Here is a 15,181-nt window from a genome sequence, read left to right as displayed (position 1 = left end):
CTTCAATTTGTTGTGTGATTTGAATACTCTCTTTGTCAACAAATCCCGTAGTTAATATGATTGGCTTTATTAATTATATTTTTTAAATTTTTTTCATAGTATTAATAAAATACTTGGTAAATAAATATATAGCATTATTTTGTATTATAACTTTGATATTTAATTAAAAATAGTGCACAAAAGAGATAATAAGACAATGTAGTGAATATAATCAATTGATGAATTTGAATGTAAAGTATTTTTACATTGGATAAATATAAAGACAATATAACTAATAAAATTATTTCTCTTAATTAATTTATTGATTATGAATAATTTTTTTTAATAAAGACATTGTAGGGACAATGTAGCGTATATAATCAATTGATGAATTTGAATGTAAAAATTTTTTATATTAGAGAAAAATAAAGATAATATAACTAATAAAATTATTTCTCTTAATTAATTTATTGATAATGAATTTTTTTTTTATTAAAGACATTGTAGCGACAATGTAGCGAATATAATCAATTGATGAATTTGAATGTAAATAATTTTTATATTGGAGAAAAATAAAAACAATATAACTAATGAACTTATTTCTCTTATTTAATTTATTGATAATGAATATTTTTTTTGAATTAACAGAAATTAACGGAAAAGTTAACGGATAATCATACTCATTAAGTATAAATTAGGAAATCTTAAAGAAAAATTAAAATCTAATCAATATGAGCCAGTCATTTGACCGTCATTTTTTCTACCCATTATAGGCGTAACTCTCTTTTTTCTACCCATTATAGGCGTAACTCACTTGGACTCTTATTAGTATAGTAGATATTACAATTACAGAACTCTATGTTCATAATTATAGAACTCTATATTCATAAATCTATGTTCATAATTATAAAACTTATATTCATAATTTTTTAACTCAATATTCACGATTATGAATAGTTTTAAAACTGTGTCCAACTTGCAAGATGGACATGGTTCCACAACATAACTTGCCGTTTAGAAGATGGTTGGAAGTTATGGAATAACTTTAGAGATGTATACAAGGAAGCATTTTATGTGTGCGAATTGAACTAAGTATCAAAATTAATATTTCATAAGTGAGTGTGTAAAGATGGGCGAGAATAATGCGAGATAGTATAAAGTGAAAGAAGGGAAAAGGTTAAGGGCCAAATTATTATTTATTGTATAGACGTAATTGTATTTTCTTGCATTTCTTCTCATCGTGCATAAACACCGCATTTAGCGCAATTATTTTAGAGACTTTAGGGTTTCTGCTCCAGTGCTCCGCCCTGTGATAAGCTTTCCTCCGCCACACCGCCCTCCGCCTCTACTTCGACGTTTCGCCATTGCTGCTCAGGTAATATCTTCCACTAATCGTTGCAGAAACACAATAGATCTCTGATATACGAATACTATGTTTAGTTGGTTATCATTCCTCAATGAAGTGTCAAGTTTCCATTTCGACTTGATTAACACCCCCAAATGCTACAGTTGTGATGAAATTTCTGTTTGATGCTTGCAGTGGTATTCCCAGTACTTGTTTCAGCGCCGCTTTGTTAATTGGTGATGTTGCGCTTGATCTAACACCGCAACGCCACACATTTCCATGGATTGTGTTGATTTCTATTCTCTTTTTGAGGATTCGGATGGGAGGACCATTACTTTGCCTGCTGCTTCAGAATTTGACTTTCTCATTGTGGGTTCTAATGTTGTCAATGGGGATATGTGGCATAGGAAAAGCATACCACAGGTATTTTTTTTTAATTATTGGATTCAATCTCATTATTTGACACTTTTTTAAAAAAAATCCAGATTGGATTCGATTGCACTATTTGGCTCATTTTTTAATCAAGCCAGTGGATTAGTCACTAGTTATGTCCGACAGTTAAAATAATTAAAAATAAAAATGAAAATACACTAAAAAAATAATTAAAACTTTGGTCTGCCATACCTGCCAGAGTTGATGAAGTAATCAAAAATAAAAATGAAAATACACTTGATGAAGTAAGATATTTTCTAAAGAGTTAAATGTTTTTTTTAAGAAAATCTTTTATTTAATTCTCTTTATTGCCTTGTTATGTAGCATAGTATTAAGATATATATATATATATATATATATATATATATATATATATATATATGTTTGGATCCAATGGCAGGTGAGATAGAGATTAGATCTTGTTCGTTTGTTTTTATTTTTCAATGGCTCAGATGTGATTCAGTTTGAACTCCCGTGCTGTGTATGTATTTATAGGAAAGTAGCTCATTTCCAATCAATTTTACTGATTGGAGATTGATGTCAAAGCAATATAAAAAGATACCTTTGCCAAAATAATAAGGTAATGAAGTAGCTCAGGGTAACAAAGTAGTTTCAATTATTTGTTACATTCAAAAAATAAATGTGTATTCTTCTCTTCTCCCATATTATTGATGAGCACTGATAATGAAGTTATTGGATGGCAGCTTATGATAAAAAATTTGTTTAGAGGCATCAATTAATCAAATATGGAATAAAAATGTAAACTTATGCATTTCATGTCTGTCAACTATAGAATTATAGGTGGATTCAATGCTTTCATGTGGTATTACAGGTCGTCAAATCTGCAGGTTAGCCTTACAAATGTAAATTAGATAGTGGCATAGAGAAGATACAAATGGCAAAACTTGTAAGGAGGAAATTAATTGGAAAGGTATTGGTGAGGATACTTAGGTGGTCTGATCTGATGACAATCATACTTAGGCTATAGCTAGCTAGCTCCTCCATTTGATATTTTGTGCACAAATTAATTAATTATGGTTTGGTTGCACCACTTTCCTTTAATTTCAGCAATGATAGATAATTGATTGAGGTGTAGCCTACCTAGAATAAAATATTTTTAGAAGAAAAAAAGTCTTTTTTTTCCAGGATTTTGGAGGACCTAGCAGAACAGCACATTTCCCATTTTTGGTAATAAATAATCATCTAAATTCTATAGTATATTATTGTCCATAACATTAGGTGAAGTCTTAATTTTTATTCCTGTACGAAAGTATTGTGTGTATAAATGATAAGTCTACTTGCACCAAATTTTGTTCCATAAGTGATTCTATTTGCACTAAATTTTATAACTTTTGATAAATGCTAATAATTGCATTTGTCATGATTTGAAGTCAAAATTTCACTTCCAAAATGATGTGATTGCAAAACATTGGACACTTCAAAATATTTGGAGGAAATGGAAGGACTTCGTTAAACCGAGATGAACTGATTAGTAAGTGTCCAATTGGAATTCATAGAGACCAGTGGTCAAGTTTTGTCAACTATCGTTTGTCTGAAAAATCTAAGGTAATGTTTCTAATATCTGTTTGCTTATTATTGTGGTCATATTTGCCTAATGTATTAGTATTATACTCTATTATTAGAAAATGTGCCGAAAAAATGCTGAAAGTAGGAAACATCAAAAAATTGCGCATTCTTGTGGATCAAAGAGCTTTGCTAGGAGAAGGGTTGAGATGGTATTTCAATTTTTTTTTTTTTTTTTTTTTTTGCAATTCTTTAAGTTGAATATTTATTTTAATTTTTTCTTAACTACTAACAATTTAAATTTCACACAAGGAAATTGAGCTCAGGCACAGTGTTAATCGCTTAGAACTATGGATTGATACCCACAAAGTAAAAAGAGGGTCATATGTTAATGAAGAATGTAGAATTATCAGTGTAAGTATGTTTTAATTTAATTGGAATAGGGTTAGATGTTACACTGCAAATTGATATTTGTTTAATGTAGGAAAAAATCAGAAATGAAATGGATCAAGGCTCATCTTCTCAATCACAATTTGTTTCACAAGATGACCCTGTTGGCAAAACCTTTGGAAAAGAACACAATGGACGTGTTCGTGGGTTAGGTTTTGGACCATGCCCATCTAAGGTATTTAACAATACTTCAAGGATGACTGAGATGCATGGGTCGTCTAATGATAATCAAATGAAGGAGTATGTGTCTACTTTGGAGAAAGAGTTAGCTGCAACTAAAGCTCAATTGCAAATTCAAAGTGGTACGCAAAAGCCCATGGGATGGGCTTTGTTGCTGTTTTGGAAAAATCTTTTGGCAAAGTTCCTGAACAATTTGCTACCTTCCTTAACCAAACATCTCAACCAGTAAGTACATATTTTTTTTTTCAAATACTGATTTTTGGCTTTTTGGAATTCTTTTAACTGTCCATTAGAATACTTTTTCTGCTGAATATAGCTGGCTGTTGTTGGTCATTGAAGTTTCAACAGTGTTAAATAGTTGATTGAAGTGAACATCACCCTTAGCAGTTAGCACCACCCAAGGGAGCCATTGGGATATTAGTTATACATTAAGAAAAGCGGTTTGTATGCATTTCTATATTGTTGTGCAAACATCATTGATTTCATTTAACTATTTAGAATCGAGCCTTGAAATTTATACTATGAAATGTAGGTACCTGATGAAGGAAGCAAGCACCAATCTTCACAAGGGAGTGGAAAGCAAAATTCATCATCTAGTCTAAACTGAGTGGAGACAACTCTAATTAGTTTCATGTTTTATTTTAATTGGTACCTGGATTTCTAATGGTGTGTCTAAAATTGAGTATGTTGAAATTTTGTATCGACTCTAAACTATTTGTGATTTCTCATGCAAAGTTTAGATTGGTTTGTAATTAGCTAGTATTACATTGAAGAGAACTTGCTAGATTGCCTAAGTCTGTATTCTTACTTGTGCATACATTTTTGCAGTGACTTTAGCTTAGTATTCACTTGCTGATTCATTTTCCCTGATATTTCAAGAATGTGGCTGAGTTCTAAAACATTGCTACATACAAATTCATTTAAATATGGTTGCACGTGTTTATGTTGCAAGAGAAGCTTGAAGATAAGGATATGGAAATTAGAAGGATAAAGAAAGAGTTGGAGCAAAGTGGTGTCAAAGAAGATCCACATGTGAAACCCATCACTACAGAGGAGATCAATGTAGAACTGCCACCAATGAGCTTGGATGTAGAATTGATTTTCTTTTAATAGGTAAACTTTATTGAATATTGTTAAACATTGATATTTGGCAATACAAATTACATTTGGTTTTCTTCTAAATTAAATGTGTATTTATTTGTGTTTGCAATGCACATATGGTAGTAGATGTTTACAACAAAAATAATTTAATGACAATTATAAATTTTAGTAACAATCCCTATTAGATGAGGAAATACAAAAAAAAAAAATAAATAAATAAACATTAGCGGTGGTTTTAAAATTGCCGCTAACATTTATATTAAATATTAAATAACTATTAACGGCGGTTTACAACCGCCGCTAAATGCATTTAAAACTGTCACCAAATAAGGTTTTTATTAATTCCCGCGGTTGTAGAAACCCGCCAAATAAGGTTTTTATTAATTCCCGCGGTTGTAGAAAATCGTCACTAAATCGTTCGCGAAACACTATTTAGATGCGATTGAATAACCGTCGGGAAACACATTAGTGGCAGTTTGAAACTGCCGCTAAACATAATGAAAACCGCCGCTAAACTTTTGCAAGCCAATTGCTTGGCAGCTTGCTTTTCTTTGTTCTTATCGTGTTAAACTTTTGAATTTCTTTTTTTTTTTTCCTTGATATCTTTGATTTTATTTGTCTCCATCACAATAGTAAGATATAGAGGATTTTTCATAGTTAACTTTGTCTTTAAAAAAATTAATAAGCTTATAGAAAATGCTACTCAAAGTAGTGTTTTCTATTTTAACTGATTATCAATCATCTAATAAAAAAGTCAATTACTAAAACACACTTTTAACTGTTTGATTAAGTCAATCAATTGAATTTGGTCAAATAAATAAAAGATGGCTGGTAATTCATTTTCGAAACACCATGCATGTTTATATGTCTTTTTAAGTGTTAAACGTTAATAATAAATAGCTAATTTTACTAAATAATTCTTTACAAACAGCTAATACAATTCATCGGTCAAAAACACTAACATAATTTGCTGATTACCAAACAATGGCAAAATATTAAGATTAAAACAAAAAAAATTGACAAAAACACTACTACAAAAGTGTATTCAGATCTATTTTTTTCCAAAAAAATGACTAAATTAAAGAACGTTTATTGTATTTTAAATGTATTCTGTAAAGTGTAAAATAATATTGTAAATGACTCTGTGGCCCAATGGATAAGGCGCTGGTCTACGGAACCAAAGATTCTGGGTTCGATCCCCAGAAGAGTTGCTTATCAGAGTTTTCAAACGGATCCTTAGGGGGGTGTATTGCTTATCAGGTTAAATTTAGCATGTTCTGAAGTTTTCAAACGGATCCTTAGGGGGGTGTATTCAATCATGACTTTTGTGGAGTTTTAAAGACTTTTAAAATGATAGATTTTAATAAATTTTGATTGACTTTCATAGAGTCGTTCAAAACTTTTTAAAACTTTATAAGACTCTATAAAAGTCTATATAAAAAACATTCATAGACTTTAATCAACTTTTTATTTTAAAAAGTCTACAAAAGTCATTGAAATTCTAAATCGAATACATCATTACAAACTTTCAATGATTTTGATTCTTCTCATTTACAATTTTCTTACAAAACATTTATAATATATCATAAAATTCTTCTTATTATATAGTTCTTCACCCACATCAACATTTTCAACATTATTATTTTTATCCATAGTATGATGAGACTTATATGCTAATTACTTAGCTTATATATATTATTAATAAACATCAACAAAAAAAAAAAAAAAAAAAAAAACTATTTCATTAGAAATTCATAACAATATTGAATAATAAAATTTATAATAAAAGACTTGATCAAATAAAATATTTAAAAATATAATTACAAGTTGCATAAAATAAAAAAATAAAAATCCAATATTAATAATATATATAAAATTATCCTTGATATATTGCTAGGCATCATGCAAAGAACTATTATTTGCAATAGCAATTTGAGACTGCAAACAACAACAAGGTGCTACTGTTTGCAACTCCAAATTGTTGTTACGAACAGTAATTCGCTATTCGTAGTAATCTGTTGTTAATATATATATATATATATATATATATATATATATATATATATATATTACGAATATAAACATAAAAATAATAAAAATCAAAATATATAAGTATTTATATGAATATTATGAAACATATACTAAAATTTGACGATGAAAAATTTGCTTTGTTCATATATTTAGGGAGAATTAGAGAAAGTTAGTGATAAAAAATTCATAGAAAAAAATAAAAATCAATATAAACAAGCAATAATGAAGTAAAAATAATATTATTTCAAATTTTTAGATGAAGATTCTAAAGTTTATGAGAGAGAAAAATTGGTAGAGTTTAGGTATGAGAAAAATATAGGATAATGAAGAAAAAAATAATTTTATTGAATTTAGATAGGTTTATAGAGTTTAAATAGGGAGAAAAAGTAGAGTTTAAATAGAGAGAGAAAACATTCAAAATTGTTAGAAAGAAAATTTGAAATATTGGGGTTGATGGTCGGATTTCAACTATTTATATTTGAGAAGGAAAAGTCTACAAAAGTCTTAAAATTAAAAAGTCTACAAAAGTTCATAACTTTTTGAATACCACATGGTTTTTAAAGACTCTTTAAAAGTCTTAATCGAATATCACACGACTTTTAAAGACTCTTTAAAAATCTTGATTGAATACCGCCTGACTTTTAAAGACTCTCTAAAAGTTTGAATTGAATACCTCCAAATTTTTAAAGTTCATAAAAGTCTTTAAAACTCTATGAAAGTCATGATTGAATACACCCCCTTAGTTCTTCTATTGTTAATTGCAAATTTTCAATCTCATTCAAAACCATAGGGTTTTGGTTTTCACTTGAAACGGAAGCACAATCATATATATACACTACTATCAACATTTTCACCTATGTAAAAAAAAAAAAAAAAAAAAAAAAAAAAAAAAAAAGTCTCTTTATTTGAAAGGTATTGCAACATTCCAAGCTTTTTTCATCTTATTAGTGGGGCATAAAACACCATTTGAACTTGTTCAACTAACACATATGGCTCATCATCTATACTATCTACAACATGTATTGTTCTAGAGAAGTTAACTTTAGTAAAACCATAATGATTTCTTCTTATCCTTCTTGTAGTAGCCGTATCAACCCATATACACTTAGATAATGTAACCACAAATTTGATGTAGTAATTGAGTTCAACGGGGATGTCCACCACAAATTTGATGTAGTAATTGAGTTCAACGGGGATGTCCACCAATTTATCATCATAATAAGCAACATCTGAAAAAATCTCATACATATCCCAACTACTTGCAACACTTGGAGTTCCAGCAATCACAAATACTCCATTATTTTGTGACTTCAGTCCTTCTTCTAAATTCACTGTTCGAAATCTTAAACTCATTAATGTTATATGAAGAAATTCTTCTAGGATGAGTAAGTGGACCTCTTGCTAAAATTGTAATGTCATGTGGCACTTCCTCTTTATAGTCATTATTTAGGATCTAAAATACAGCGATATTGTATTAGTAAATTCATTTTTAAGTAAATATTGATTTGAGATGAAATTCTTAATTATTCTCTTTGCAAACCAATTCGCAAAGTCTCTATTGTTTTTTGAATCTTAGTAGAAGTTCTCATCTACCTCCATAGTCGTCTCTTCCTCAAAAATTTTAAATTCTCTGTATGTGATAATATCACATTTGTAACAATTGAAATAATATATGTTATTTCTTACCAAAATACATAATTTGGGATGTTAATTACTCAATATATTTGTCAACATGTTTGCAATTCATTAGCACATATCGATGTGCTTGCTGTTTCTCTATATTAGTTAGTTGAAAAGTTGAAACATTGCCTACTGGTTGACCAATTTATTTGAAGATATTACTCCTTTGAATATTTTTAGCATAGAATGGCACCTCATCAATACGCCTAGATTAAGTGATCCTTGTTTCAACCACTTTCTAAATACCTTGAATCTAGGATATTTACTTGTTAATTAAAATAGAAATCATAATACTTATTACAGAAAATTTCATACCAATTTGAAATAAATAAATTGTTACTTATAATAGATATTGTAACATTTATATGTAAAATTGTGATACAATTTAGGATAAAATGATTGTTACTAATGATAAATATTGTAATACTTGTAACTAAAATTGTGATACTTATATTACAAAGTGTAATTCTAACTTAAATATTGTAATACTTAGTGTAAAATTGATGGTTACTAATAATAAATATTGTAATACTTATAACTGAATTGTGATACTTACACAGTATCACAATTCAGTTGTCTACAACCCGACCCGTTTTACGAACAAGGATCCGTGAGGCAGTTCCATACAAGTGTTTGCCAAATGTAAGACATTCTTTAGCAATATAACATTCAGCTATGTGTAAAAAATTTACAATGTCAAAATGGATTGAAACCATTAGTAACTAACCCAAGTCGAATATTTCCTGGATCAGCGGCAAATTTTACATGGACTTCACTAATTCACTTCCATGATTCTGCAATGTTCTAGTATGTTCTTGAATCAGAATATCATATTCCAAATTAGTAAACGACCCCTTAGTATTTCGAATAGAGAAAAGGATTAAATATACACTCCAATTTTACACAAGAAGTCAATTAGACCCCTGAACTTTTAAAAAGTGAAATTAAACACTTTAACTTATTAAAAATGATCAAATAAATCCAATTTACCGGTAACTAACGGGTTACTGGTAAACATGTCTATCACCTTGACTGTCGTTGACTATCGTTGACCGACGTTGCTGATTACAAAATCTCCGTCGTTTTCAATCGGAGACATGACCATAGGCTTTTGGGCTTTCTTTCATGCCACCGCCGGCCGTTGACGGCGTTGTTGCTCTTGATAACTTTTGCTTCAACCCACCCCCTCCTCTTCTGTCACAGCAACACCTAATCATGCCGCAGTTTCATTAGATTCCACCATAGTAGAAGAACTACCACAATTTTGTGGCAACGAAGAATCCTCAGCAGTCAATGGGTTTTTCTCAGAATCTCGTGCCTGAACTTGAAAAACATGCATATTCTTGAAATCGATCGCTTTATGTGTTTAATTACAGGTATGCATAATCCAGATTCTTGATTTCTTTTCTCTGGTATTTTCGGAGTTAAAATGTGATATTGGGGTTATCTATCTGTTTTGAGGCGTAATGAGAGAGATTGAGATTGGGTTTACAAGAGCATAGGAAACAAATGGCATTGATGTTGAGAAAAATGCGAATCAAAGAAGCAATTATTATTGAAACTAAATGGGGAAGAAATATCCAAGGCTCTGAGCAAGACGATGGAGCTGGAAGACATGTTGAGAAGAATTGAAATGGAGAAGCATGAGTTTCAGAGCGTGGCGAAGAATTGAAATGGAGAAGCATGAGTTTCAGAGCGTGGCGAAGGAGAATGAAGCTATTGTCATGTCTCTGAAGTTTAACAACATAATCGAACAATTGAAAAAATAAAAAAATATAATAAAAAAATAGCGCCCATCGTAGATTTTTCCCAGGGGTGGCTGGAGTATTGCCGGAATATTAGCCACCTGTTATTATAGGTTATTAACCTATTTTTAAGTTTGATGCACTAAAATAACATGTTGATAGGTTTAATTGTACTTTTTAAAAATTTGAGAGCCTAATTGACTTTTTATATAAAGTTCAGTGGTATATTTGATCTTTTCCCTTTCGAATATAATTTAGGCTTTTTCGGCCCAATTGTTTTGACGGCAATTTTTCCTGTGAACCATATCAAAGCTACTCCCTCTATTCCACTTTACGTGTCGTATTTATTATTTATTGATTAAACCAACTCTTTCTTCATTACTTATTTTCTTTAGTAATTTTTAATTAATTTTAATTTTAATTTTAATTTTTTTTTTGTGTGTTTAATAGTACTTTAAAGTAGTTTCTAAATATATAAACTTTATATACTAACTAGTTTTTTACGCGCATTGCGCGATTGGGATAATGTCCAATGTTTTTCTTAAATATATTTTAAAGTATGTCAAGGCAAGATTATATTGGAAATGTTCATGCATAGATAATTGAATATTGAATTTGCATATTTAAATTGGTAATTCTAAGTTTACAAATGCAAGATAATATAGTCAAGATTGATTATAATTGTCAATAAAATAATTGTATGGGTATGATTGAAACCAAATACGGGATATAAGGGAGAGCAAATAAAAATTAAAGCATAAAATATTAAATATATACTAATATTGTTTGAGGAGATTCCGGCATTAGGAGCGTTATGCTGTGAGCACGTGCCCAGCTTGCAAGGTGGGCACGGTTCCATATCCATAATTTCTATACTGTAGATCCATAATTTCTATACTTTAGATTCATAATTTCTAAACCGTAAATTCGTAATTTCTATACAGTAGATTCATAATTTCTATACTGCAGATTTATAATATCTGCACTGTAGATTCATAATTTCTGTACTTTAAATTCATAATTTCTAAACTGTATAGTTATCAATTATGAACATATAGTTCTCTAACTTGTGAAAACAGAGTTCAACAATTAGAATCCAAAGTATAAATTTTATGAATCTATAGTATAGAAATTATGAATCTACAGTATAGAAATTATGAATATGGAACCGTGCTTGCAAGGTGGGCACATGCTCAAAGCATAATTTGCCGGATTTGTGGTTAGAGTTCTATTAAGACTTTAATATTAGAATTAGATTAATGTTGTAGTTATAATTCTATACTAGACTTTAATATTAGAATTAGAGTAACGCTGAATTAACGGTACTTAATGGAAAAGTTAACGGATTGAATAATCATATAATTAAGGATAAATTAGAAAATCTCAAGGAAAAATAAAAATCTGAACAATCTGAACTATTCATTTGATTTAATAATTTGACGGTCATTTTTTCTATCCAATGTTTATAATTAAATAAATATTTGAAAGTATATCAATGCAAGATTATATATGAGAAGTTCAACATAAGTAATTTAATGTCTAATTTGTTTATTTAAATATGTAATTCATAGTATATGAATACAATATAATATAGGAGATTCATTATAATTATTACTAAACTTTTTTTTAAATAGTAATCCAAGTATTTTTGTTGCAAAGTGTTCTAATATATTTAATGAATGCGCATATATACAAGATTAATGAATGACTCAACGGTACCAGTCCTTTAGGTGTTTTGCTCAGTGTTCATTTAGTTCAACCAGTATTGTTGAATAAATTATTATGGATAAAGAAGTTCCTAATTTAAGTAATTTAGATGTAGTAAAAATTTAAAAATTTTAATTATAATGTAACCCAAAGATATTGGATGATTGGTAAATATGATGTAACCCAAAAATCAAAATGCTAAAGAAAGTGTTTTGGTTATTCAATAGTTTGAAACAATAATTTGTTCCAAACCACTGAAAATACAAACATTGCAATTTACAATATTTTTACTTAGCATTTTTTAGAATGATTTCTCCAAAACACATCTATATTTAAAAAAAAAAAATTATTATTATTATTATTATTATTATTATTATTATTATTATTATTATTAAATGTATACCCTTAGGTCATTTTAAATGCTAATTTTAAAAGTTAATTTTTTTCAAATATCTTTTTACCAACCGTTGATATAATTCGCTGGTCAAATACACTAATATAATCCGTTAACGCTAACTGCTAACTGCTGATTGTCAAACAAGGACATTGCGAGGTAGTTTCTCACTTCAATTTGTTGTCTGATTTGAAATTTTGAATACTCTCTTTGTCAACAAATCCCTCAAGTAGTTAATATGATTGACTTTATTAATTTAAATTTTTTCATGGTATTAATAAAATACTTGGTAAATAAATATATAGCATTATTTTGTATTATAACTTTGATATTTAATTAACAAATAATGCACAAAAAAATAGACAATGTAGTGAATATAATCAATTGATGAATTTGAGTATAAAGAATTTTTACATTGGAGAAAAATAAAGACAATATACTAATGAAATTATTTCTCTTAATTAATTTATTGATAATGAATAGTTTTTTTAATAAAGACATTGTAGGGATAATGTAGCGAATATAATCAATTGATGAATTTGAATTTTGAATGTAAAGAATTTTTATATTGGAGAAAAATAAAGACAATATAAGTAATGAAATTATTTCTCTTATTTAATTTATTGATAATGAATAATTTTTTTTTTGAATAAAGACATTATAGACACATAATTCTAAACTAAAGAAATGCATATGTATTATTTTTTGTTGTAGCTACTAAATTATTATTTAATTTAATAAGAGTAAAATAGAGTACTAATTATGCCAACTTTGATTGGAATGGGGTTCGAACCTAAGGCCTTTCTTATTGAAATCAATGAGTAAGTTAACGGTGAACTAACAGAAATTAACGGAAAAGATAATATTTAACGGAAAATTTAACGGATAATCATATTCATTAAGGATAAATTAGTAAATTTCAATGAAAAATTAAAATCTGATCAATCTGAGCCATTCATTTGATTAAAAAATTTGACCGCCATTTTTTCTACCCATTATAGGCCTAACTCTCTTGGGCTCTTATTAGTATAGTAGATATTAAACTTAATGTTATAAAAATTGAATTAAAAATAACTTCACTCAAGTCTCGTTAACTAAACCAGACAAACAAAATGAGACGGAGGGTATACATGTTTAATATGCTAAAGGTATATGATAAGTGCTAATTCTTAGTACTTATATGTGCAAAATTGATATCAAACTAAAATGACTACAACTTTCATAAAGATCACAAAGGCTAGTTCGGATGTCTACAAGGTGAAAAACGACATAGAAACTAGAACTGTTGCGCAAAGTGGGTAGTCACGGTCGAGGTCACGGCGTGAATTCGATCGTGACCACATGCCCAAAATCCTTTTAAATGGTATTTTTAGTGCAATTTGAGGGGTATAAATAGCCCTAGACAGTTATTTTTAAGGAACTTTTTCATTCTCCACTCTCTCCGAGGTACGAGAAAACCTCTCCAAACATTTAATTTGTAATAGAATGAAAATGAGTTAATACTCAAAATGGTCCTCGACTATATTAGTTTTTCTCAATTTCGTCCTAAACCACTTTGGTGACATAATGTAGTCCTCGACTTTTGTACTTTTGCTCAATTTAGTCCTACGTTTGTTATTCTGTCAAATTGGTGTCAAATAAATGGACAATTCAGTAATCTTAATATTGACATCTCTTTACTTTCAGCTCTGCAAAGTGCGAAATTCCTCTTTCTTTTATGAATTACTCAAAGACCTGTGAATCAAATTTTATATTTGTAGTTTTGGGGAATAATTCGTAAAAGAAAGATTAATTTCGCACTTCGCATGTCTAAGAGTAAAGAGATGTCAATATTGAAATTACTGAATTGTCTCTCTATTTACTACCAAATGGCCGGATGGAATAACAAACGGATGACTAAATTGAGCAAAAATACAAAAGTCTGGGACTACATTATGTCACCAAAATCGTTTAGGACGAAATTGAGAAAAACCATTATATATAGTAGATGACCATTTTGAGTATTAACTCGAATGAAAATGATATTTTAGTATTGCCATAGTTATACTAGTGTGGATAAAAAGATGAAACTAAAAAACATAACAATATTGTCAAATGAAATTGAAGTGTAATTAAAATCATACATACTTCATAGTCTACTATGCTACATAGCAATCATTATTGCATGGACCATAAATAAAAAATACATTTTTAATATACTAGGGTATAAAAAAATACATTTTTAATATACTAAGGGTACCATTATTTTATATATATAATGTACCATCAATATAAAAATAATGTACTTTTAATATATTAAAAATATACCTGATATTCATAGCTCACACAATAATTTACCGCTACATAGACCATGATGTACAATAAAATTTGTCAAGCGCACACAATTGGGCCGAAAATGTACAAATTATATTCAAAATCATAACGAAACATCAGCCCAAGTTCCATCATCTGAAATTCTGATTCAAGAAAATACTAGAACATTTTAGCACTTGCAGTTCACATTTCATGCTTCATGAATGTTCCGGCATATATCATCTTCTCTCATATATATAAACACCGTTTATGTTCCTCCATTTATGCATCGAAAGTGAACAAGTTCAAGCAAAGCATTCC

The 15,181-nt window shown here is 28.9% G+C and overlaps 1 protein-coding gene and 1 non-coding gene across 7 annotated transcripts; both read left to right on the top strand.

Moving 5' to 3' along the window:
• Positions 1–1,163: 1,163 nt before the first annotated feature.
• LOC109155020 lies at positions 1,164–4,704 on the top strand. Of its 6 annotated transcripts, none has more exons than XR_002049837.1 (8): positions 1,310–1,354; positions 1,489–1,747; positions 3,148–3,322; positions 3,400–3,492; positions 3,593–3,694; positions 3,776–4,135; positions 4,227–4,350; positions 4,443–4,704. XR_002049837.1 is itself a non-coding variant. In XM_019302749.1 (8 exons), exons 5-8 carry the CDS (start codon positions 3,403–3,405, stop codon positions 4,510–4,512), a joined length of 633 nt encoding a protein of 210 aa, XP_019158294.1. In that variant the 5' UTR covers positions 1,310–1,354; positions 1,489–1,747; positions 2,252–2,336; positions 3,148–3,322; positions 3,400–3,402; the 3' UTR covers positions 4,513–4,704. The 6 variants fall into 6 exon arrangements, 4 of the variants coding, with proteins under 4 accessions (XP_019158295.1, XP_019158294.1, XP_019158293.1 ...); XR_002049836.1 differs by having other exon boundaries at positions 3,765–4,135; XM_019302749.1 differs by lacking the exon at positions 4,227–4,350 and adding an exon at positions 2,252–2,336 and having other exon boundaries at positions 3,765–4,135.
• A 1,445-nt stretch (positions 4,705–6,149) lies between these two features.
• TRNAR-ACG lies at positions 6,150–6,222 on the top strand. Its single transcript has one exon. It is a non-coding gene; the product is annotated as a tRNA-Arg (tRNA).
• The last annotated feature ends 8,959 nt before the right edge of the window (positions 6,223–15,181 follow it).

The sequence above is a fragment of the Ipomoea nil genome, unplaced genomic scaffold (assembly GCF_001879475.1).
Source record: "Ipomoea nil cultivar Tokyo-kokei standard unplaced genomic scaffold, Asagao_1.1 scaffold2690, whole genome shotgun sequence".
NCBI classification, from domain to species: domain Eukaryota; kingdom Viridiplantae; phylum Streptophyta; class Magnoliopsida; order Solanales; family Convolvulaceae; genus Ipomoea; species Ipomoea nil.
This window is presented reverse-complemented; position numbering and strand designations above follow the sequence as displayed.